General features: G+C 53.0%; 1 protein-coding gene across 1 annotated transcript in view; it reads left to right on the top strand.

Moving 5' to 3' along the window:
- The window catches only part of PRR5L (proline rich 5 like), a 67560-nt gene extending 44584 nt beyond the window's left edge, over positions 1–22976 (top strand). Inside the window, exons 6-8 of the mRNA XM_075548365.1 lie at positions 7545–7685; positions 9711–9837; positions 21910–22976. Coding sequence (XP_075404480.1) covers positions 7545–7685; positions 9711–9837; positions 21910–22304 — 663 coding nt within the window. The 3' untranslated portion in view covers positions 22305–22976. The remainder of the gene's footprint in view (positions 1–7544; positions 7686–9710; positions 9838–21909) is intronic.
- The last annotated feature ends 2119 nt before the right edge of the window (positions 22977–25095 follow it).

Genomic DNA, 25095 nt, shown 5'->3' with positions numbered 1-25095 from the left:
CTTTTGAGGATGCTGCCGTGTGCCATAGCCTATCCGTCATGTTGTCACACAGCTGTGTTTTCATGTTGCTATGAGTCTAAAGCTATGCCATCAGTGTTTCAGACACCAGCAGGCTCACCCACGGGGGACAGATTCCAAAAGCCAGCCCCAGTGGAAAGCAGTGGCTCACCCCACTGCCAGAGACAGTGCTAGATGCCGAGCCCCCTCGACTGGACTGCAGGCCAACTGAGAGGCAGCCCCACAGTCAGCTCTAGCTTACCAACCCTGATGATGGAGATGGCGTAGGCGTGGTCACATGGCGTCACTGGGAGTTGGCAGCGACTTTCCGGCAGCTGCAAGCGACAGCATCTCTGCTTCAGAGTGGAGCTGGCGGAGGTCAGCCTGGCTGGGAGAAACCCCGGGTCTAGAAAGAGACAGTGGAGAGCAAGCAGTGATGATCCATCGCTCGGCGGCGGCCAGGGCCACTGTGGGCTCGCAGGACACTGGCTGCCTCCTTCCCTTCGGGTTCTGAGCCAGGCGCACTTCTTCAGGATTTTAAGTGTCGACTCAAGGAAGCGGATTGTACTTTGAGCCACAAGGAGAGATTATTTCTTTTCATTTTCCTCGACGAAGGCGCTCAGGGGGAAACAGGCTTGGTTTTACTGAAACAGGCTTGGTTTTACAATGCTTCGGCTTTTTGGACTTCCTGAAACAAATAGCAGAGCCCATTCTGAGTTGGGTGAATTCCTCTTCTGGTCCACTGGGGTTGAAGCTTAGGATGAGGCCTGGTGACAAGTCAGTGCCCTGGCTCGTGCCACCCCCCCCCCCATCACCCTCTTAGAAAGGCCTTGATGTGTACAATAGACTGGTGTGCCCCGACCCAGCCCCCATGCCCTCCAGTGAGATGACTTCCTGCCAGCAGGGGAGAGCAGGCCTTTGTCACTCAGGGGACCAATGAGGGGTTCTCTAGATAAAGTCCCCTGTGGGGGTGGGGTTAAGGAGGCATGATATTAGAGGTGCTTCTTAGCAAGCGCTTACACCATGTTACTGTCCTGGGCCCACATCAGCTTGCCTTTAAACCCAGGAGGAACCAGGCACTGGCTCACCAGTCCCTTCTGGTCACTTAGAAACTGAGACTTTTCTCGTGAGTGTGTCATGTTTAAAATGAAGCTCACACGTCCCAGAGGAAAGGACCGTCAGCACCCAAGCCTTGTCTATGCCCAATGGATTGCCGTTCTCGCCCAGGATGGGAGGCAGTAGGGCAGCCTAAGGGGAGGGGGGGTGGTGGATTGTGTCACCTAAGGAGGACACGCTGGCTGTCTGTGTCAGACCTAATGGCCAGGCAGTTACTGCACAACAAAGATGAGAAGGCAAGGGGGCATGGAAGCGAACTTCCTGGGATGGGAGCTGCCAAAATGTATTCAATAATGGGAATGTTGATCCCCCAAACAGAGTGGAACCGGAGTCCTTGGGCCTCTTGCAAAGAAGTTGTGGGATGGGAACCTATTTGGCTGTATATGTTTTCATGGAGAACCCAAATGATATTACTTTAAAAAGAAGGAAATAGCAGAGGGGTTCATAGCATGAGCCTCTGAATTACGTGGACCTGGGTTCAAGCCCTCCTGTCACCACTGGTTGGCCACTGTCAAGCCAGTACCAGTTTGTCACGTTACGGACTTGGAAGATGGATTGGGGCTGGGTGGCTCTGGAGAGTTCGCCATGTGTCTGATACGACACAAGGGAAGCCTTGGGGCATCCCCTGCATTGCCTCGGCAGAGGTCTGGCTTGTGTTTAATTAACCAACTTGCTTTCAGAAACCAGATTCTCGATGGATGTGGAGAAACAGGCACAGCCGGCTGCTCCTGGGAGGTATAAGTTGATGCAGCCTTTGGCGAGTGTCCTTGGCAGTATCGATGAGACTTGTCGGAAGCATATTTTGATGCAATGGTTTGCTTTGAAGGGAGTATAATCTATGCACATACTAGATGTGTAACATCTTCAAATTATACCGGATCCGAAGGAGCATGGGTGAAAATACCGATTATAGCATGATAATGGGAGAAAGCAGAGGCACGTTAGTTGGGAGATAGTTGGTTAACGAAGTAAAATAGGCTCAAGGTGCAGCCTGAAAGTGGGGCGAGACGGATTGGTATGCACCGGGTGCAAAGATATACAAAACATAGTGCGTTAAACAAAAGCAAGTTGCAGAAGGGTAACAGGAGCATGATCCCTGTGCTTGCTTGAAGAGTTATAGGTGTGATTTTGTGTATGTAAAAGCTTTCTGGGATAATTCAGATATGAATATAAAAGCCTCCACATGCTTACGTGTTCAAATGGCCAACAAGCACATGTTGCTATTTACCAACATCAGTCACCATTAGAGATGCAAACCCAAACCACGCTACTGGATAAACCGAAACTGAAACGAAATAACAGCTGTTGGCAAGAGCGAGGAGAAATGGAGCCCTTGTCGATGGCTGGTGGTGATGCACTGTTGTACTGATTCTGTGGGAAATGCTCGGTGTTGTTTCCTCACAGAGTTAAATGTAAAGGGACCTCGTTGTTGCTCTTGGGTGCCCGGGAGTAGACGCCAACCCACAGGGACCCTGTGTTCGACAGAACAAAGCCCGGCTCCGTCCCGAGCTGCCCTCACCAGTGTTCTGCAGCCACTGTGTCCGTCAGTCCATCTCGTTCAGGGTCTTTCTCTCTCGCTGCCCCTCTACTTGGCCAAAATTGATGTCCTTTTATAGAGACTGGTCCCTCCTAAGAACGTGGCGCAGGTAGGAGAAAGGACGCACGCCTCACCTTCCTTGCTGCATGTCCCTCAAGATAGAGTTGTTTGTTCTGGCATCCTTGGTCCTGGGAATCTTCTGGACCATTTCAGAGGCATTGTGATTCTCTGGTCTTCCTTATTCCTGGGCCCGCTCGCACCTGCGTGGGAAGCTACTGAAAAGAACATGGCTTGAGGGTGGGAGAGGGATGGGGGACAAAATGAAAATAACACGGCTGGGACCAGGCACACCTTAATCTTCCATGTTTTCACACGCTACGGAGGCCTGGTGCAGCCCATTGGTTCAGTGTGATGTGCGGTTTCATTTCTTGACTGCTGCTTCCACGAGCATTGACGGTGGACAAAGCTCACTGAACTCCGTGACAGCGGTACCCTTTCCCCTGATTCTCGTGAGGCTGTCTGGTGTCGTGAGGACTTGGTTTTCTTCGTGCTGAGTGGGAACGCTTAATGAAAGGTGCATTTGATCTTTATCGATAAGGACTTTCAACAAGCAAAGTGACGTATACGTTGTGCAGACTAATAAGCCTTCCTCCAATCCTGATGCCAACTTTTTCCTCCCCCTACAGTCAGTCCTTCTCTGCAAATGAGCCATTCTGGAATCATTTGCTCAACATACAGAGTGAAATAAATACCGAATAAGACAAAGCAGATGAGCCAGCGATTCCACTTCTCAGTACAAACCTGAGAGTCCAGAAAACAGCAAAGTGAACACACGTAGATGTACTCAAAGTGGAAACAACCGATCCATCAGGGACAGATGGACAGACAAAATGTGACACACACACACATGATGGAATACCACTCAGCTCCAAAGAGGACGGGAATCCTGGTCCTTGCTTACAACCTGCATGAACTTCAAAGGCCTAATGCTTAGTGACATGTGTCGGTCACCAAAAGACTGATGCTGTGTGATCTCACTGACATGAAATAACAAGAGTTGGTCAGTGTACAGAGACCAAACTTCATTGGCTTTTTCCCCAGGGGCAGGGCAGTGGGGGGAGGGAGAGGTTCTTTTTCAGGAAGCAGTGGGCTTTTGTTTGGGGTGATGGGAAATGTGGAAATGGGGTGATGGTGCGGAGGGGTAGCTGCAGAACATGATTGATGCCATCGATACCTCTAAACTGAACACGTGGGAAATGTTGACTTGGCAAAGGGAAAAGGAAGAAAGCTATGTACTCCCCTGGTAAAGAAAGCAGCAGACCATAAAAAGGAGCGTTCGTCCCGGTGCGGTGGGAGAACTCGATTAGGAGAATGGGACACTTTTTCATTCACCTCAAGCCCTTCTCCTGAGCGGTTCTCATCTTTTCTATAAAGTATCTTCTTCCTTCTGATTGAAAAGCCCAAACCAAAGTGCCAGCCAGCTAACAGTTACCCAGCATGCCGTTCCGGGAATAGAGGCCTTCCGCTGCCTCCGTGGTGCTCTTGTAGAGAATTCTTGGCAGATGGTTCTGTGAAGTGACGTAACAGTTTGTGGCATAGGAGGTTCTAGAATGGAACCTTCCGTTTCCACCAAAATTGCTGTTAAGAAGTTTCTCCAAGTTTGCCTACTCCTTCCCTTCTTCCTGTCATGTGAAACAAACCTTCCTTTCTACCTTCCTCTACTTGTGTTCGTGGATCCCTGACAGCATGGCCGGTTCACGTTGAGCTGCAAACTGCAAGTTCACTGGTTGGACTTACCGGTCACCCCGCAGGAGAAAGATGAGTTTGCCTGCTCTGATAAGACTTAAAGGCTCCGAAGCCCCAAGGCGCAGTTCAACTTTGTTCTGTGGGATCCCAATGCACTCTCATTGGCTTGATGGTGGTGGGTTTTACTTTGTGTTCATCGTGAACTACAACAAAATGACTGTCCAGAGGTCCCCGTGTGGCTGGAACAAATGGTTTGCACTGAGTCACCAACGTTAAGCTAGTTAGTAGCCAGTGGTTCTGCAGGGAAGGTGCCTGGCAATCCGCACCTATGGTGATTAGAGCCAAGAAGCCCTATGGATCAGTTCTACTCTATAACGAACACGGTTGCCAGAGACAGAATCGACTTCACAGCGAGTTTGGCTTGCTGTCTTCAGGCTTCCAGCCTCGTACTGACCAAAGGGCCCTAATCCTGGTCCCCAGCAAGCACCTCAGTGTCCTCCTCCATCCAACAGCAATGCGGCTGACTGCCGTTAATAGGTCCGTTGAAATAATACAATTAAGGAAAAGTGCCTTCTCATTAAATATGTCTAAATAAAGTCATTTATTTAGAGGCTCCAACACGACACTGGTTCCATTGGAGGCTCGTTCAGTTCCGGGGAGAAAGATGCAGAGGCAGGTGTAGTACATGTCAAGTGTGGTGTTGCTATCTCGATGTCAGAGTAGCGTGGCTACATCACGAAGCTCTACCGTGTACACACGGCTTCCTTTTGCAACCGGCCAAATTATGATGCTGTGTTCAGAAGTGCTCTTGGCGGGAACAGAGGCATTGAACTCCATGCAGGGTTTATTGAACACGTGCCCTGTGACAGGCTCCTGTGCTCTATCGGTAGAGAAATGATTTGGTAACAGGGATTTTTCCCAGCAGTGCTGCGTGGGTGATGACAGATGGTCTCCAGTCAACATGTGCACAGTGCTGTTTTGTGAGTGCGTCCGATCTCCCAGGAAGATGGCTGGGGAAAGTGGTCCATCGTGCTTCCAAGGTCCTGGTGAAAAAATTGTTTAATTGCAAAATAATTTCTCTTTAAAGCCCAGAATGATTTCACTCTGAGATCTGGGTGGGCCAGAATGACCAGGTAAACAGGGCCATGGTATCAGGATCAACCTGAATTCTGTCCCCTTAGCCTCCCAGAGTTTCTGAGTTAGCTGATGTGGAGCAGGGCTGGGGATTTGTATTTCTATCCATTTCCCAGGCGATGCAGACACCTTGGGTCTGGGGGCTCTGACTTTGAGAAGCTCTGAGTTGGGGGTTCCCCCTGCTGGGAGGAACTCTCCTGGGGGGCGCCTATGGATCAGTCATATCCTCCTCACAATGTCTGTGGGTTTATGTGTCTGAGTAAGACCTGCTAACTCATTTGACATATCTGAAGGGGCTTCAGAGAGTCGAAGAATTGAACAGAGAGGATGGAATCTTTCCATGAACTCTGAAACCCTCCTGTTTGTTTAGTGGTGCCATGGTTAAGTACTTGGCTGCAAATGGAAAGATCAGCAGTTCAATCCCACCATCAGCTCTGCTGGCAAAAAGACCTGGTGATCTTCTCTCATAGAGGTGGTGGTGGTGGGAGTGGGGATGGTGATAGAGGAGGTGGGAGGGTGGCGGTAGTGATGAGTGATTGGATACTGTCTAGTTGCTTCTAACTCATCGAGTTGAAGGCCTTCTTCCTCTTCACCAACCCAAGAAGATTGCATCATGGGAAATCCCATAGTGTAGTTCTACTGCGAGTCAGAACTGACATTGAAGGCACCACCAACTATGTTCACGGGGGAACTTTGCCTTCGGTTTTCTATCTCAGTAAAGTGAAAGCCAAACCCAAGCCAAACTCACTGCCACAGTCAGTTCTGACCCATAGCGACCCTACAGGGCAGAGCAGGCCAGATCCTGTGGGTTTCCCAGACTGTAACTCCTTACGGAGGAGAAAATCTCTTCTTTCCCTCCCGTCATCGCTGGTGGTTTTGAACTGCTGGCATGGTAATTACCAGCCTGATGCATCAGCAAGACTGAGCTGAAAGGGGACCCGGAAGCAAAGCAGGAGTGCCAGCACCCATCCTGTGCCGATGCTGGGTGTGGTGCAGACACAGAAATTGTAGGACCCTGGAGAGACAAAAAGGACACGAAGGAAAGCAACACAGGTGGGTGGTTATACGGTGATAAGGAACTTACCAGTGCGGGCTGCGGTTGTGTGTCTGTTGGCAGGGGGGTTAGTAAGGAGGCAGAGATAGCAGCAATCATTCATGGCTGGTTTCCATTTCTTCTTCGGGGTTTCAATGCCAGCGTCATTACTTCCCTATGTGCTAAGGTTCAGAGGGAAGGGTTATGCAGCAGCCCCGGGTCCCAGTCAACATTTCTACACACACTGTTTGGTCATGTTGGTTCCATTCCTGCCATGCATGGCCGGTCTCCTCATTTCCATTCTGCTGGGTGATGTTTCCGTTCACCTGGTTTCCCTGTCCCCTTAACGTCGCCTCTGTTTCAAAATAACGGGTGACCACTTGGCCTCCTCCTGATGATTTTCCAAGGAGCACTGTACATGCACATGGGTGAGATTCGTTACGGTGCGAGCCAGCCTGGTATTAACTAACACATGACCTCAGGTGTGTTTCAGTTCAAAGAATGTCTCTGGGAATGTAGTCTCGGCCAGCTCAGGAAGTCTGAATTGTTTAAGGATTGGAGGTTCAGTTCCCTTTGTCACCCATTCCATCAGGATCCCTCTGCTATAGTCCTGATCGGATTGATCCGTAGTGACAACGGGACATCATCTCCTCCTTCTGGTCTCAATAGATGAGACCTTGACTCTTGGCTTGCCTGTGTCTTTATGGAGCCCTGCAGAGTTAGGGGAAATGCAAAGCTTCCTTAGCCTTTCAACAGGGTGAGACGCGAAGCCTTGTTAGGGAGGGTAGTCTAGTCGTATCTTGAGCGTCGCCAAGGGCACCCTTGGTTTTTGTCGCCTGCTGTTGAAAACCCAAACACAACCTGCGCTGCCGGGTCAACTCTGGGATGTGTTGTTAACATTCATTATCCTGATCCTCGTGGGCTTGGAGGCTGCTCCAGCAAGCTCTTACCTCCTGGTCCTCCTGTCTCTCCCCTCTCCAGGGCCAGGAGCTGACCATCCGCCAGATCTCCCTGCTGGGTTTCCGAGACCTGGTCCTGCTGAAGGTGAAGCTGGGAGACCTGCTTCCGTTGGCCCAGTCCAAGCTCCCTTCGTCCATTGTCCAGATGCTGCTCATTCTGCAGGTGAGACGCTGACATGGATGCATGTTCTTGGAGCCAAGGGAGGAAGGCCACCAAGTGGCCCCAGTTTTGCCCCGCTTAGTGCTCTTTTGTTTATAAGTTTGTCTTCCTTGGCTCGTGTATCCATGTGTGGTGCAGTGCACGGTGTTGAGCTCACAGTGGGATAGGAAATAAACAGGGTCCTGCCATTCAAACAAGAGTGGACACTCTTGTCCTGAGCCATGTAGTCAGGAAGTGACAAGTTGCAAAGAACAACAAACATATTTCAGTCTATCTCAAAGCAAGGCTTGAGACTATGGCAGGCAGCAAAACCCACCAGTCTTTCTCGATTTCCTGATCTCTATTTTTATCAGCCTGTGCTGACTCTCCTGAATATGCCTGGTCTTTCTAAGGCTTGATCTCTCTTTTTTCCTCTGCAGAATTATGTTGACTGCTTTACTTTGCACCTGGTTGAATGGAGCATCCCACAGCTCATGTAGCTCCTGTGTTATTTCTTTTCCACTAAGAGACTACCTGGATGCTTGCCTAGACTCTCTTAGCCCTATTTCCAGACCAACGCTAAGAGTTTGCGCTCACATTTATTGGCTCCTCGCTGTACGGCAATCCTAGGGCTTCAGGTCCATTGTTATCAGTCAGGTAATCCAGTCAACCACCTCAGGAGGTGGCCATTGCTGGTTTTATTTTAGATGATGTAACGGAGACCTGGGGTATCTGGGTACTTGCCTAAGGTCTCACAGCCCAGCGAGAGGTCGAGAACATTCACTTCCTCCCTGCTTGGTGTAGATTGTCCAGCTTGGAGCAGATGGCTCTCCTGGGCCCAAGCAGCTAGAGGAGATGAAGCCGTATCCAGTGCATATTCTCCAGCGGCTCTCCTTCCGCCTCTTACAAGAGGTTGCGGCAGCAGCGCTGAGCCCTTCCTTGGGGAGGAAGGCTTCATTCATGCTCTGGCTAGGGGTGAGCACCCGGCAGGGAGGGAGGGAGGGAGTGTCAGATGTGGGGTTCAGTGGCTGCTGCTCGTCCAGTTCTCTGAGCTAGATTGTTGTTCTGGACCCTCTCCCCCTTTCCAGTAGTCCCAGCCTAGGGGTGGGGGGCAGTGTTATCTACTACATGAGGGTGGGCGTCCGTGACTGGAATGCCAGGCCAAGTATGTTCACAGACGAGCAAGAGAAGGAGGAGAGAGAGAAAAAGCTGCGCCGCTTGCATCTGAGCGGTCTGATCTGAGCCTGTACCTTGAACAAGAGTCTGGAAGAGGAGCTCTCCGGGGCTCTGATAGGAAGGAGGCTAGGAAAGTGGGGCCGGGCTTCCTCTTCGCCTGACGATAGCACTGGAGCCCTGGTGGTGTGGTGGTGATGTGGTGATGCACTGGGTTGCTCATCGCAAGGCCAGCAGTTCGAAACCAGCAGCTGCTCTGTGGGAGACAGACAGGACTTTCTACCCCCTCAAGAGTCACAGTCTCGGAAAGCCTCGGGTGCGGTTCTACCCTGTCCTATAGGGTCGCTGTTATAAAGCGCTAGCTTCATGGCAGTGAGTTCGTTTTCATTTATAGCGTGTGTGTGTGTGTGTGTGTGTGTGTGTGTGTGTGTGTGTGTGTGTGTGTGAAGATAAGTGATGCAGTCCCTTCGGGTGTACTCAAACACTTGCTGTTGGTCCTGCAGGAAGGCATGTCTCTGTAAGAAAAGTGTTTACCATCTGCTGACCTGTGTGCCCAGCACACCACACTGCACCTCATTTAAAGCCTGTAGCCATCAAGCCACGTCTGACCCATGGGGCCCCCTGTGTCAGAGTACGCTCACGCTCTACAGGGTCTCTGATAACTGATTTGTGCTTGTAGCTCACCAGCCTCCTCTTCCCGCGCACCTCTGTGAAAACTCGAACCTCCCACCTGTCGTTGACAAGCATGTTAGCTGTGGACGCCACCCAAAGTCTCCACTTGTGCCCAATGAGGGGGTTCCCCAAACCAGGGTCCCAGGAATGGCCGAGCGTGCGGTGGAGAGCCGACTGACCATTGTCTGGGTCCTTCCTTTGCAGAGTGTGCACGAGCCCACGGGACCAAGTGAGGGTTACCTGCAGCTGGAGGAGCTGGTCAAGCAAGTGGTTTGTCCTTTCCTGGGGCTCAGCGAGGACCGCGGCTTCCCGGGCCTCACCTACACAATGGGTAAGGCGTTTGCGCACGTTCGCGTTGCCGCTGCCGGGCACTCTCCCGACCACGGTGTTCCGCTGAGCCGCAGTTCCGTGCCAGCCTGTGCTTCTGATGTAGGTCATCCCAAACCTGTGTGCTGCCATCCGTCCCTGCTTCCCAGGAACGCGCCTCTCAGGGACGTCTCCCCGAGGACCAACACGGTGCCGCTGTGATGGGGCAGGTCTGATCTGCATCTTCGAGCAGTGGCTTTGATCTTGTCTGTGTGCCTGGGGGCTCACTGTCCTGCATCCACGCCTGCGCTGCCTTGACTGTGCCCCCTGTCTTGTGGGTGGAAAGCCTGCCTACCGTGGACTTCACTCACAACCCAGAAAGTGTGATATGGGTGGCCAGGGCGGGCTCCCGGTGCCTGTGACTGGATGGTGCTGAGCCACTGCCCTGCCCCGTGTCTGTAGGTTCTGTCGGGACCTTGGAGCCAGGAAAAGTGCTCCTGGTTTGGAGGACAGGCCTTGTCAGGGCTTCCTCTGTGGCCGTGAAGCTGGCATTAGTGCCAGGCACGTACGTGGCTCCCTGGAGAACTGTTCTTTTTGGCAGTGAGGTGGAGATGGGTGAAGATGGGCATACCGGCTTTCTATGGCGTACTTGGTACTTTGTACAAAAGTACTTGGTGCCCCAGCCATATATGGCCCCACAGTTCTGGAAGCGGGGAGTCAGAAATTGCCTTCCATGTTGATTCCTTCCGTGGGTGACTCTGAGGTTCCATGCCCCTCTCCCAGCTTCTGGTGGTGGCCTGGGACCCCGGGCTGTCTTTGGCTTGTTGCTGTATCACCCACTTCTCTTCCTTGGACCTGGCACGGCCACCTTCCTTCTGTGACTCCCGACCTTGTGCCCCGCTGCATATGTACAGGGCACCCCTCCGATCCGATCAGAACCATCCACTCAGCCCACTCCGGTGTGACCTCCTGCTGGTTTACTTGAGGCTGTCTGCGAAGACCCTGTCAGACACGGGCCCCTCACAGGCACTAGGCGGTAGGACTGCAGTATATCTCAGGGAGCGGGCCACACTTCACTCCATCCCCTGGGAGAAAAGCCATCGAAGAAGGTCTTCCTCCCTCGGGTATCCTCTCAGATAGAATCTGCTCAAGTGCAGGGACATGATATGCATCGTTCTCACTCCAACAGCTGCGGCGGCGCTTGACGTGGAGTGAAAAAAACAACAAACCTACTGCCATTGGGGCGTTCTGACTCTTTGTGAGCCTCGTTAGGGCTGCTGAGGCTATAGGGGATTATCTTTATGGGAGCAGACAGGCTCTTCTTTCTCCCGTGGAGCAGTCGGTGGGTTTGAACAGAGGGCCTTGCGGTTGGCAGTCTGATGCTTGCCCTCCAGCATCCCCAGAGCTCAAACGTTTGCCAGTATGAAGGCAACTGAGCCCTGAAGACGGGAGGCTATACCACAGAGGGGTGCAGAACTTTGGAACCTGTCATCCCCTCCTCTAGGAGGAAGGGGTGGGGCCAGCCTCCACCGGGATTCCTGCCCCTTCTCGGTGCGCCTCGCTGCTGCAGAGCAAGGCAGCAGTGTTCATAGCCCTCCTCCTGTCTCCCTGGAGTCACCGTCTTCACCGCAGCCACCACGGATCAGAGGTGCAGGGCCTAGCCTGCCGGGTTCTTCTCCTTCCTGGTCTTGAAAACCAGCTTCCTGCCCTCCCCAGGCTTCCGGGGTGGGTGGGGAGGCTTCCTGGAGCCTACCTTCCTGACTCAATGTACCCAACTGGCCCCGCTCCCCTAGGCTGGGGAGGCCAGGCGGGCAGGCAGCTCTCAGGACACCAGTAGGCTAGGTTGGGTGGTGACAGGGTCACTCCAGCACATCTGGGCCTAGTGTAAGGAACAAGAGTGAAAATTCGCTCTGCAAGAATGCCTTTGTTTTGTGGGATTTGCTGGGACACCCTTCTTTAAAGAATAAGCATTTCCTCACCGTTCTGCAGGAGGAGATTCCAAATGGGGTCGCGACTGTGTGTGGACCTCCCTAGTCGACAGCCTCCCCTTCCCCCAGCATTCCTTGACTTCCATGGCGTTCCTCATACGGCATCGGTCTTCCTCATATGGCTCTCGGGATCACTCAGAATCACGTGGGTTTAGGATCCATCTTAGACTGATAAGGCCTCCACAGATGGATGTATCCCATTAAACTGCAATATAGGGCCAATTTCACTGATAGAAAGCAAAACCCTCACTGCCATTGAGTCAAGACCGATAAAAAGCAAGAGACAGTTAAATCCTCTCCTGCCTCGCGTGACCATTCACACAAGTCCTTGTTTAGAAAACAAATGATCATGCTGCCCTTGCGCGGTTAGAGGACCCCAGCTGGTGAACTTAGATGCCGGAGAGCAGCGTTTTAAAGAACTAGAAACCCGCACGAAACAAGATACTGAAAACATGAAGCTCTTGCTTCTCGGCAGATCTGCCAGTGAAGCCCACGCACTTCTTCAAGTCCCCACACTGCTGAGGGCTTTCTAACCCTGCCCTGAGGAATTCTGCGCTCTTCAATGAAGATCGCATCCGAGTGTCAGTTTTAGCATCCTGAAGGGACTCCAATCATGTTCCTGTTCAATGTTACTTGAGTTTGGGGAACAAAAAGCCGTCTGAAGGGACAAGATCAGGACTCTAGGGCGAACTACAAAACTATTCGTTGCTCTCCTGGGAAAACAGCAGGTGCACTGCGATGGGAAAACTAGTCCTCTGCAGATTTTTTGGCCTTCTTCTCACCGGTGCAGTGTTCCATTCTCTTAAAATTTCATGATACACCCTAGTGACCATCCTGGGTCCTTTGAGAAAGGCTACCGAGATCCCCTCTTTGAAGTCTCAAAAGAAAATAACCATTCACCATTACCTTCTCAGCTGACCTCTCTGCCTTGAATTTCACTGACCAGCATATCCCCCTGGAAGCTACTGTTGGGGCTGGAGCCTTTCATCAAAGCTCTTCAGTGTATTTCCAAGAGGACTTGTCTGCATTCACCACCACCCCCACCCCCAACCCCGATCATAGAGACAGGTTTAAACAGACTGTGAGGTATACACCAGTGCATGCCTGGCCTGCAGCCTACTAGCAATAGCTTTTGACTTCACTTGGTCTTATGGAAGGTCTTAAGGAAAACATTAGTGATTTAGACCACATTACATTAGATGGCATTTATGTGTCCAGGAGTTAGGATTCTAACACACATTTGGGTGGCAAGATTCAGCCTTTCTCACAAGGCAGTCCCTTCCCCTGGCTTTCCAGCCCCGATAGGAGAGGCCCACCTTTGTCAAGTTACAAAGAGAAAGTTTTAGGTTTTATTCTTGCACCAAGAGCAAACCCTGACTCAGGAGGGGGAGAATGGGAGGGAAATGACCCTTTGATTATTTACAGAAATATTTGTAATGTTTCTGGAGATGTTTGAGATCCCCAGCCAGGCAGACAGGCCCATCCCTGTTCTCTGACTGGGGCATGTGGGACCAGGGAATCGGGGAAGGCTCCTTGTGGGGAGGTGCTGTTAGGCACCTGCAGGATGAATGTAGATGAGCTGAGTAACTAGGGAAGGAGGGCTACCAAAGGACCTGTGGGGGGCGGGGTGAATCAGAGGTGGAGCATGGAGGACCTGAAAGAACGGAGGCGTTGCAAGAACAACACACACCAGGTCACCGATAGCAGTAGGAGCCTGGGCCATGCCCCGGGCCCTGTCCTGGGTGGCCTGGGTACCGTGCCACAGAATAGGCCCTGGTATTCCCATTTTTCAGATGAGACAAACAAGGACTTGATCACTTGGGTGCTGGCCCTATGATTCCAAAGCCACATGCTGTCTACGTCTTTCCAACTGGCCCCACACCCCATCCTAAGTCCACCCCACAACTGTCAGGAGGAAGACTAGCTGGGGAGATGGTGGTTGCCCTTGCATCCCACAGCCAGCCATGGGGGTCCTCGGCCAGACATGTCACCCCAAATCTGCATCGTCTAAAGCCAGCGTGGTCCCCATCCTTCCTGAGAACACCTCCTTCCACATAGTGGATTCCCTGAGCCCGTCTGTCTTCCCTTCAGCAAAACGGGGCCAATTGGCTTTATCCAGCACACGGGAGGGGCTGTTGAGAGGCCTGGCCGTGTGTTGGATATGAGGAATCTTTGTACACTTGACAGGGCTTTCCCATGGTTCTTTTGGGGTCCTGGTGGCGGGGAGGGGTCCCAAGCAGCTGGGACTCCACTGTAGAAGCCACCCTGTGTCTGGTGTCTGTTGAATTCCAGGTTCTGAGTGGGTCTTGGTTCCATTCTGTCCCAGCCCCAGTGGTGGGTACTACATCGACCTCAGTCTCAGAGTGTTTAAGACATGTCCCCTGAGACATGGGGTCGGCGAGTACAGCCAGGAAAGGAGGACAGACACCAGGTTCCTTGAGTTGATTGTGCCCTAGGACATGCCCGGTGTCAGAGAAGGCCCACAGTAGACTGGCGACCCTTGCCTTCCAGGCGGCAGAGGGTGGACCAGAACCTCTTGCAGTCTGAGGCCCTTGTGTGAACCACATGCGCTTCCTGGAGGGTCCGGAGTGGAGGCTTTCCCAGGCCATGCTGCCCCCAGGGTTTCCTGAGAAAGCGCTCCTCCTGCTCACAGCCTTCGTGTTTTGGGAAGTGAGCCTTCACCCCGAGTTGGGAAAAGATGAGTCTGCTGCCTACAGTGGAGTGTGTGTTTGGGTCACGGTATGCACGTATGTGCACACACCATGCACCACACCACTCAGCACACACCATCAGCTGTGTCACACCACACACACATACAACATGCTACACACACCACACACAACACACCATGCACCACACCACTCAGCACCCACCGTAAGCTGTGTCACACCACACACACCACACACACATCCACCCCACACCACTCAGCACACATCAGTCACCATGTCACACCACACACTACATGATATGCTCCCCCTCACATCACATCACACCACACACAACATGCTACACACACACCACACACAACATAACACACCATACCCATACACCACGCACCACACCACTCAGCACATACCATCCACTGCGTCACACCATGCCACACACATCACCCACCACATCACACCACACACAACACCATACACAGACATACAACACACATACACCATCCACCACACACATCATATCATACCACACACACACCCTACCACTACCCTACACACGGCACACCATACCACAGCACACCATACCACAGCACACACACACACACACACACACACACACACACCTCACCTCCAGAGTGGCCTCTTGGTGAAAACGGTTGCTTTCTAGGGTAGTGGAGTAGGGGAGAGAACAGTAAAACTGTTCTAATTGCAACAGGAAAAGGCAGACTCTCCAGAGGGCCAACCCATGGATCTCCCTGTCTTCCAGTTCCAGAAGTTTCCAGGCAGCTGGGCCGTGACTGCCATCTGCATGTGTCACAGGAGGAGGGGTGTGTGTGTGTGTGCGAGAGTGCGTGCAAAATTCCTGTACCCCTGTGCGTGACAAGGAGGCATTCATCGGCATTCAGGTGCCCCAGCCTGGAGAGGGGCGCCCACAATGGGCTTGGTGCTTGAGGGTCACAATGGCCGCATTATGGTTGCTGCCACGCTGGCTGGGGCCAGGCTTCAAGCCTGGGAGATCAAAGGCCTGGGAACCCGGTTCCCAACAAAGGTCCGGAGCCTGCGGGTCCAGCTCTGCTCCTGAAAGGAGCTGCCGTGTTTGGCTCAGGCACAGGGGCCTGGGCTCCAGTGCTCAGCAGGGTGCCTGGCCCCCCTCAGCCCAGCCCATGAGAAAGGCCTGCAGCGCACAGATGAGGTGGCCTGGGGGCAGGTAGAGGAGAGGTGGCAGGCTGGCCCTCTCCCTGCTCACCCACAGGAGGTGCTGCCAGGAAGTACGTCCTGTCCTGGAGATGCCTGCTCGCCTGCTCACGGGGCAAGGCCGGGCAGGGCAGGGCCGGGCTGTTCTGAGGCCAGGTCGCCTTGAAGAAGGAAAGGATGCCAACAGCAGCAGCCCCCTGGGGAGCTGGCTGTCCTCTGGGGCCAGCACTGCTTGGTTTGGTTTGAAGCCCCTGAGGGACCTCCCAAGGGGCCTCGGGTTGGGGGTGGAGGGGGAGGCAAGGTAGGCGGATGGCGGGGTGGGGGGGTGGCCAAGGCGGGGGAGAAAGCCAACACACTTGCCTAGGGCTGGCTCTGAGTCTGGGCAGCTTGGCTGGCCAGCCCTGCCTGCCCCTGTGGTCTCAGCCTTGCCAACGCCCAGGCCTGGGAACAGAAAGTGCGGGGAGGAGCTTGTTGGCCCATCCTGCCAGATCCTCAGCTGGACAGCCAGGAGGAGGGAGAGCAGGGCCTGCCCGCCACGAGAGCCTGGGCTCCGCTGTGTGGCCAGCGGCGAGTGACTGAACATCTCTGAGCCACAGAGGCTCTGTCTCACTGGGGGAAGCTGCCAGGCTGCAGCAGGGCTGCCTGCTGTCCTAAGGGCCCGGCCAGAGAGGGCTTTGCCTCCCACGTGGGCTCACTGCAGATGTTGTGTACAGCTCTCCTCTCCGCCATCCCCCCAACCCAGTGCCGGCACTGGCCACCTTGTGCTGCAGTGTGTGTGTGTGTGTGTGTGTGTGTGTGTGTGTGTGTGTGTGTGTGTGTGTGTGTGTGTCAGACAGAATGAACACATCCAGACAGAATGAACGCATCACGCATGGCCGGTTCAGGTAGTCTCGTCTGGCGCACTCTCGGGCACTGTCCTCTGCGCCTAACGCACTCTCCTCTTGTCCGTACCCTGTTCTAGCAGTCTGTGTGCCATCCACCGACAGGCACGGGCAGGGCCTCCCTGTCAGCCCTGGGCTTGTGTCCCCCTCCCTCACTGAGCAGTAGCCACTGTCTGGTTATTGAACATCCCAGCCTCGGTTTCCCCTTCCACCGAATGGGCAGGGCGATCGTGCCCACTTCACACTGGTTGCTCTTCGTTCCTTTGATTAGCGTCAATGCAGTCATGTCTGCGGAGCCCCTTCTTTGGGGGTATACCACCTCGCTCGTAGGGGACAGTGGCGGTTCGGTGGTGGCATTCTTCCGTTTCAAGGAAGGGGTGGGTGTTCCACCCCCCATCTCCTGCCGGGCTGATCCTAGCCACTTGCTTTTAACAGCAGAGTGCAAGAAATGAATTTTTTCAAGGGGTTTTATAAGGAGGCTTCTTTCGTGTGGTACTTGGTGCTTTGAACTCTTCTGATGCTTCTGTTTTCTAGCTATCGATTTTTCAGCTCATCAAAGTCATCCGTGGTCATTGTGAAAATGTGGAACATTCTCCAAGTGTGGGTGGCTTGGCTCCGAGTCTGTGTTTGTCTCTGTAGAGTCTCCCTGGGGGGTTTGCCCCATCGTAACCTTTGGTCTAAGAGGGGGGCAGGTCACTTCTGCCCAGCAGCAGCCTCCTGTCTGCACTGAGGCGGTGGGTGCTGTTATCCGGTCTCAACCGAGGCAGCAGGTGTAGTGAGAACGTTGACCCCTGACATTTAGTTCTTGGGAGAACCGGGCTGAGCCTCAGTTTTCCTCCTCTGTACAGTAGGGCTAATGAGGGCAGCCCTTCTTGTTTCAGGAAGAGACAGGCTAACCAGTGAGGCAGTGGAGGGATTCAGTAAACTCAAGAGTCCACTTGATTTTGAAAAGCTAGTGTTACTGTCAACCCCCTCCCAGAGCCAGTAGCTGTGGACTCTGTCCTGAGGGTTAGGGTTATATCCCTTGTTGGTTTCGCAAGTTCATATACATTCATGGGGCTTTGGGGTTCCCCGGTGGAATTTGGGCCCAGGCTCTATTTCTGGCCAGAACATTTCACCACCAGACTGTCGATGAGGCTGAACACGTGGCAGCCCATCTTCCAGACCGAGAGATTAGGAAGACAGGCCTGATGATCTCCTTCTGACTGATCAGCCCGTGACAACCGGAACTGAGCTCTACTCGGACACATGTGGGGCTGCCATGCGTTGTGATAACTGGTGTGATGGCCACTAACTGAAACACTGTCCGTGTCCAGAACACTGTTCTCCTGACCTGTCTGGGAGGTCTGCTGCCCTAGCAACAATGCCATGCCCCCTGGCAAGCCTCCTGATTGTCCCGCCCGGGGGCGGGGTGTTTCCTCTTGTCTTTGAACCCCATATACTTGGCTAGCCCTTCCCTAAAGGTGCCGGGCCTGTTGTAACGCCAGGAAGATCAAGTGACATGTCCCCCCCCCCCCGCCTCTTTGGGCCTCCCAGTTCTACCACCTGAGCTGTGTGACCTTAAGGTAAGGGATTACCTTGCTGATCCTTGGTTTTCTCCTCCAGCAGGAGGGAAATAACAACATAGCCCAACGTAGGTACTCTTGTATGCCCAAGGCAAGCTCGGTTCCTGGAATGTGGTGAGGAGGACAGGATGGACAGTTTCCTACTAATCCAGGTTCAGCCTCCCCTTTGCTTCTCCCTCTATGGAACCATCATGGACAGAGCCCTGTCCAGCCCCATCTTGACTGGAGCAAAAGGCAATTTGAACCCAGAGAGATGACCTGGACAGGACGTGGGCTTTTGACCACTGGCCTGGCTGGAAAAGAAGGGGTGGGTGAGGTGGGCATGCCCTCCTGTCCCGGCTTTGATACCAGGAACTCTCTAAGTCCCTCTCCCTCTGGATGGGAGCTTCAGAGGCCTCCTGGTTCCATTTGTTGACCCAGCGGGACCACAACCGCCTGAGTGGATCTAGGAGGTTTCTTCTGGAGGCTGGTCCAGCCGACGCCCAGGTCTTCAGAGGTAACTGGTTGACAAGGCACTTAGAGAAAATGCAGTGCAGATCCACATCCGCTGAGAAAGTGCAGAAATTTCCTTGAACCTAATCAATCAAGGCCAGCCCTCTGATGACCTTGGAGGCAGAGGCTGTACCCAGCCGAAGCAGGTACAAACGAGGAGAGAAGCATTCAGACATGATCAGCTTCGTCTCAGGCATTTGATTTTTTAAATATTAATTTTAAATTTCTAAAGGTGTCGTTTGGGTGAGAGTTGGCAGAGCAAATTGGTTTTCTGTTCAACAGCTCATACACGCTTGGTTTCCTGACATTGGCTGCAATCCCTCCCGTGTCTCAGCACTCGCCCCACGCCCTCACTGGGTCCCACCTTGCCATTTGTGTTAGGGTTCTCTAGAGAAACAAAACCAGGACACTTACGATCAGATAGACAGATAGATGATAGATATATAGATAGATAGATAGATAGATAGATAGATAGATAGATAGATAGATAGATACAGCATGAAGGATTATACTAGCTAATTAGTCCACATAGCAGTATAGAGGGCTCAGTTCAACTCACTTCTGTGGAACAGTTAATATACTGGAAGTCCTTCAACTCACGAGGGCTGCTGGGCCCAAGGTCAAGGAAGCAGACAGCTGAGTCTTCCATAAAGCAATGCAGGCAGTCTGGCCACAGGCAGTAAAAAGCAGTTCGGTTCACCAACAGCAGCTCATGAGCTTATCGAAGCAGGCCCAGGTAGGATATCAAAGTTAAGCAATGCAAGATGAGAGGATTGGACAGCAGGAGACTCAAGCGATGTGCACACCAGCAGCATGGTGTAGCAGTTCTCGAAGGAACCTCAAACTCTGGCGACAAGATTCACGGGTTGCCTGTCCCACAGGTAGTGTAGCTCACAAGTTGAGGCAGAGAACTAGCTAAAGCAGCTGCACACTGCTCTGTTCCCCAAAAAGCGTGAGAGGGGCGGGCCTTGCAGAGCCACTTATCTCTTTGCCCTCCAATCAATCTGCGACCATATTTATCTCACATGTTCCTATTAGCCAGGTTGGCACAATAAAACCTATCTATCATACCCTTCCTGTCCCTGCCTGCCTCTGAGCTCTGTGTGGGACACATGCTGCCTGTGGGCTTCATGTGATCGATGGCACTGAGGACTACATTCCTCCCTGGGGTTATAAGACCTCCCATACACCTGTTTGGCTGAAATCAGAGCCCTTCCAGGGTTTGGTTCTAGTTGAAGCGCCACAGGGCAAAGGTGGCACTAGCCTCTGTCAGACCTAGAAGTTTGGACTTTTTTATAATTTTGAATTTTGTTCTACTTTCTCCCCATGCTCCCTTCCTGTCCAAGACCTTCTGTTGTGATCTGTGTCAGAGTTGTCCATAGTGGGGGCTGGGAAGCCTCTCATTTCTGGTCTCAGGATAGTGGAGACCGTAGTTCACGTGGCTCATTTGTCCTTTGGACTAATTGCTCCTAGGAGTCTTTGCTTCACTCTCCTTAGCTCTGGATGACTAGTTGGTCTCTCTAAGGTTAGAGGACCACTCTCAAGCCTTTAGGACCCCGGGCAGTAGTCTTCCAAGTAGGATGTAGAACATTGTCTTTGTGAACTAGGTGGTGTCCGTCCGTTGACCTAAGATGCTCTCCCTGAGACTAGTCCTAAGTCCCCGACACACTGACTCATTCCCTTGAGGTGCTTGGTTATAGCTGGGTGGGCGTATTTGCAGCGCATGTGGGTCTGTAGGTAGAAGTGTCATCTGTCAGAGCCGTGTGTACGCATGGGTACGCTCCCATTCACCTTCCACGCCTGTTCCCCTTTCGTGCCTGCTTCTGTCTGTCCCCACTCGTCGGTACTCTGTGTTTCCACTATCATTGCAGAACCGTGGGAACCATTGTATTCTCTCCTCTGTGCACCTGACGATGCCCCCCTTTGCCATTGGTCGTCTGCTGCCCACCCTTCACCCACTTTCACAACACGGCGACTCTAGTATTGACGATGGACGTGTTTCCCTCCATGCCCTTTCAGATTTCTCCTTGCTGGTGTATAGAAATCCAACAGAATTTGCTGCTGCTGTTACCAACTCTGCCCTCTGCAACTTTGCTAGATTCCTCGATTAGCTCTGAATGTTCTTGCAGACTCCTTGGAATTTTCTCTGTATAGGATCCGTCATCCACGAGTAAAGATCATTTGATTTCTTCTCGTTGCTTGCGTTTTAGCAGGGCTGCAACTGAAACCATTCCTCCTCTGTCTTCCAGACAGATTTCTGTTCAGCTCTGTATTAGGGTTCTCTAGAGACAAACCAGATTGCTAGTACTTATAGATAGATAGATAGATAGATAGATAGATAGATAGATAGATAGATAACACAAGAAATAAACAGTTAAATTATTTACAGATAGATATATAATACAAGAAATGAATAGTTAAATTATAAAACAGTACAAATGGCTTAGTGCAACTCACTCTGTGAGAGAGTTGTGAGACACTAGCAGTCATTCAAGTCTTGAGAGCTACCAGGTAGTCCTCTGTAGAGAGAGCTAGGCTATCCCAGCACAGGCAGCAAACAGCAAGGCAGGTCACCAAATGTCAGCCAGGTCACCAACAGTCCCCAGCTCAAGAGATGTGAATTCCAATCATGTGGTCTTAAAGGGACCTCAACTTACAGCGACACAGTCCACAGGTTAGGCGCCCCACAGGTAGTGTAGCCTGTAAATTGAGGCACAGAACAAGCAAGGCAGCTGCACACTGGTCCGATGATCAAAGAAAAAGAGACAAGAAAGGCGAGGCTCACCGAGCCATTTATCTCTCCGCCCATCAATTAATTCCACTTGTGTTTATTGGCCAGGCTGGCACAATAAACTATCTCAGGCTCCTACGGTAAAGGCTGGTGGTTCCACCCCATCCAGTAGCACGGGGAAGGATGACCTGGCCACCTGCTTCTGTAAAGGTTCCCTGAACCACCGAGGTGATTCCGACCCACGGTGACCCTATACGACAGGTAGGACTGCCTCTGTGGGTTTCGGAGGCTGTGACTCCATGGGAGCAGAAAGCACGCTCCCTCCCTCCCTCAGAGTGGCTGGAGGTTTCACACTGCTGCCCTGATGGTTTGCAAACCAGTGCATGACCACTGTGCCGCCAGGACTCCTGCAGCCCAAGAAGCGCGGTGGAGCTGTTCTCCTGTAGCACTGGGGGCCACCACGAACGGGGAGTGGCTCGACAGCAGTAGATTCTTCACACACACACACACACACACACACACGCACACACATACCGCCCCACCACCTCCCAGTGACCGTCTTTTCTGGTGTTTCCTACTGCAGCCAGGCGACACTCCAGGGTCCGACCCAAGATGACGCTTCTGAACTATGCATCCACCATGAGCGCAGCCGGCCGGCCACTGAACGAGATGATGCTGAGCCCACTGACGGAGCAAGAGGGCGAGGCCTACCTGGAGAAGTGCGGCAGCGTCCGGCGGCACACAGTGGCCAATGCCCTTTCGGACATCCAGCTGCTGGCCATGGCCACCAGGATGCACTCCGGCTTGGGTGAGGAGGCCGGCAGTGAGGACAAGTGTCTGCTCCTGCCGCCCAGCTTCCCGCCAGCCTCTCGGCAGTGCTCCAGTGAGCCCAACATCACCGACAGCTCTGAGGAGCTGGAGGAGGTGGCCGGGGCCAGCCAGGAGGACACGGAGCTGAACTGTGCTTCCCTCAGCTGAGTCACCCCCTGCCCCACCACCTGGATCGTTCCAACCCCTGCTGATCAGCCAGGATGAGGCGGACCCTGCCCCCTGTGGAGCGCTGGGGGAACGCTGCCCTATTCTGCTAAAGGGCTTGACCCGGTCTGGCTCCATCCGAGGGGACCTGGTGTAAACCTCCTCGCCATTGGGACTGCGGCCACCTCTGTAAAGTCACTAAGCCTCAGCACCTCCGTCCTGGGTTTCCTCTCAGACTCAAGGGGTGAGCCTGGGGCGGGTTGGGTAGCCGATGCGGCCGCAATCCTTCTCATTCCAGAAACAGACTCTTGTTTCCCTGGGGTGTGAGGGGCTGGTGGATACCAGCCCCTGAGTCCGTTCCTGGATGTGACTTGAACTTTGGAGATGTGTAGAGTTGAAAAAAAAATGATTGTTTGCAAATATTTGCATTTGCACATAGAATCTTGCACTGTTCTTCTCCTCTGGGGAGGAGGTGTGTTCTCGGACTCCCAGACCAGCCATCCTTGCCATCAGGGACTGGAGGTTCCTGGGGTAAGAGGGCTGTGGAGGGCGGGGCTCAGAGGCCTCGGAGCTCTGGAAGTAGCTGGTCTGGAGTCTGGCGTGGCCTCAGTGGTGTGGTTTGTCGGGAAAGCTGCCTTGGGGAGGTCCACGCGGCTTGGGGCACGCGGTGGTGGAGTGTTTGTGCTCTGTGAGGCAGGGAGGGTGTGGTGCAGGAGCTGTGAGGGAGACCTAGAGAGAGTCATTCCCTGCGATTAAAGCGGGACCTGGAAGTTCTAAAATGTGGGGCCTCAAAATGCTCCTGGGGACAGCTGGCTTCGATCCCAAGTCCTTTCCACGGAGGACCTGCCACCCACGCAGAATCCCTGTCTTCCTTTTTGCACTGGCCTGGTGACACCATGGAGAAAGAGAGGCTTCACACAGAGAAGGCTTCCCCGTGTGGACAGGAGCCCATGTGGCAGAGGGAGGGGACCCGGAGGGGCCGTCTAAGCTGGGCTCAGCCTGGGCACCAGTTCCTTTCTGAGAAAGCATCTGAAATAGGGCCGTAGAGGGACAGACCTAAGAGGGCTGGGAATTCCGACATTTTATTTAAAAAACGGTTGCCTTTCCATCCAGCTGAGAGAGCAATGGAAGAGAAATGTCCAGCGCACATCTTCTGAGAATGATGAACAGAGGCAGAGCCTCCATGCACGCGCTGGAGAGAGTGCGAGCGTGGAGGGATGCGCTTTAGCGAACAGCACGCCAGCAGATAGGAGCCCGGTGTTCTTCAGCCGGTGGCTTCTGCCCTTACCAGCCCCTCAGCACTTGAGACGAGCATTTAGTCATCCAGGCAGTGGGCTCCACTCCCTTGGGTCTGCTCCGCGGTTTGCAAGGTTAATGAGTTTTTTGTAAATGCCTTTTCCCTATCCTGAGATCACAAGAGGAGGACTGCAGTCATCGGCTAGGTAGAAGGGGGAGCTTCAAACGTTTGTGGTGAAAGTCGATCATCTTTTAATTCCATTGACTACAGCTGGTTTAAAATCCTCTTTATAAGCTCTTGGGCCGAGAACGGGGCTCTGGGTGTCGGCCCAGCGTCCTGAGCTGCTGGACACGGGGCAGTATGTAGCTTGACCATGCATTCATGCCCGAGCTTCTTGGGCAGGAAATATTTCAGCCTGTCCCTATACAAAATTCTGTTTGGGGCCTGTTAACCACCAGCGGGACTATATGCAAGGTGGCTGTAGTGTTGTCCGCCATTTTTGGTCCCCTTTTGAAGACAGGGGTGCGTGTCCATTGTGGACGAGAGAGCTTCCCACCCAGTGACTGAAGTGTAGTGACAGGGAGCGATCTTGGCTCTGAGCTCTAAATGTGCTCACACGGCAGAAACTGTCTCCGGTTGTTGGCTCAATAAACAGCATTTTGTACAACATGTCACCTCATGCTCTCCAGGGTAGGTGCCCCAGGCGTGCCTTGATTGGATTTGCCAGTGCGGCACTGGGTGAAATCTTCCTGCACCCTGTCCTTCCTCCTGGGGGCCTGCCTGCCCTGTCCCCAGCTCCCTTTTCCTGGTGCCTGCACTCTGGCGTTCGGAAGCAGTCTCCCCTGAGTTTGGGTTGCCATCCTGGACTGGATTGGCAGATGCCATTTCCTGGGGAAGCAGCCCGTGCTTGAAGCGTGAAGAATGCGTTTGAAGAATGTGGCCCAGAGGGAACGTACTCCAATTGACGGATGGGGTTTCTCCTCATACACATCCTGATACTTTGTTTGGAAGATGACATTTGTTTTGTTACTCGTATTATGCGTTCACTCTTCAGTTCTCCCAGGTGAATCTTACGGTTCGAAGTATATCCTCCCCTTGAGCCTGGGTGTATGAAATAGGGGTCTTGAGGTTCTAAGCTGGCTGGTCACAGCGGAGTCAGGGAGTCCCTGATCAAAGATGAGAGTGTCTAACATCAAACAAGTGGGCTTGTGGGTAGGGGAGGGAAATACACAATTGGAGGAAAGGCAGCAACAACTGATGAAGGCAGGGGAAGGGGGAGGAGGGCGGAGTTAAAGGGAACAAAGGCCCGTACTGTTGCCCACACAATCCTGCAACCGTGCGGAACTACGAGTAGAAGGCAGTGAGAACCATCTCACGGGCGGCTAACACTCACGAGTCGCTACACGATTGGCATGAATGGGTGTTGGGAGGGGAAGTGTACGTGTACACTCATGAATACGCACAATTGCATATTACAAATACCCTACAAAAGAGCGTATTTTTACATCAGTATTTGCCTTGGCTGGGGTCGATCCCCCGAGGCGATGAAGCACGCAG

Source organism: Tenrec ecaudatus, chromosome 4, assembly GCF_050624435.1.
Source record: "Tenrec ecaudatus isolate mTenEca1 chromosome 4, mTenEca1.hap1, whole genome shotgun sequence".
Classification (NCBI taxonomy): Eukaryota; Metazoa; Chordata; class Mammalia; order Afrosoricida; family Tenrecidae; genus Tenrec; species Tenrec ecaudatus.
The sequence above is the reverse complement of the archived record's forward strand: the minus strand, read 5'-3'. Positions and strand labels throughout refer to the sequence as shown.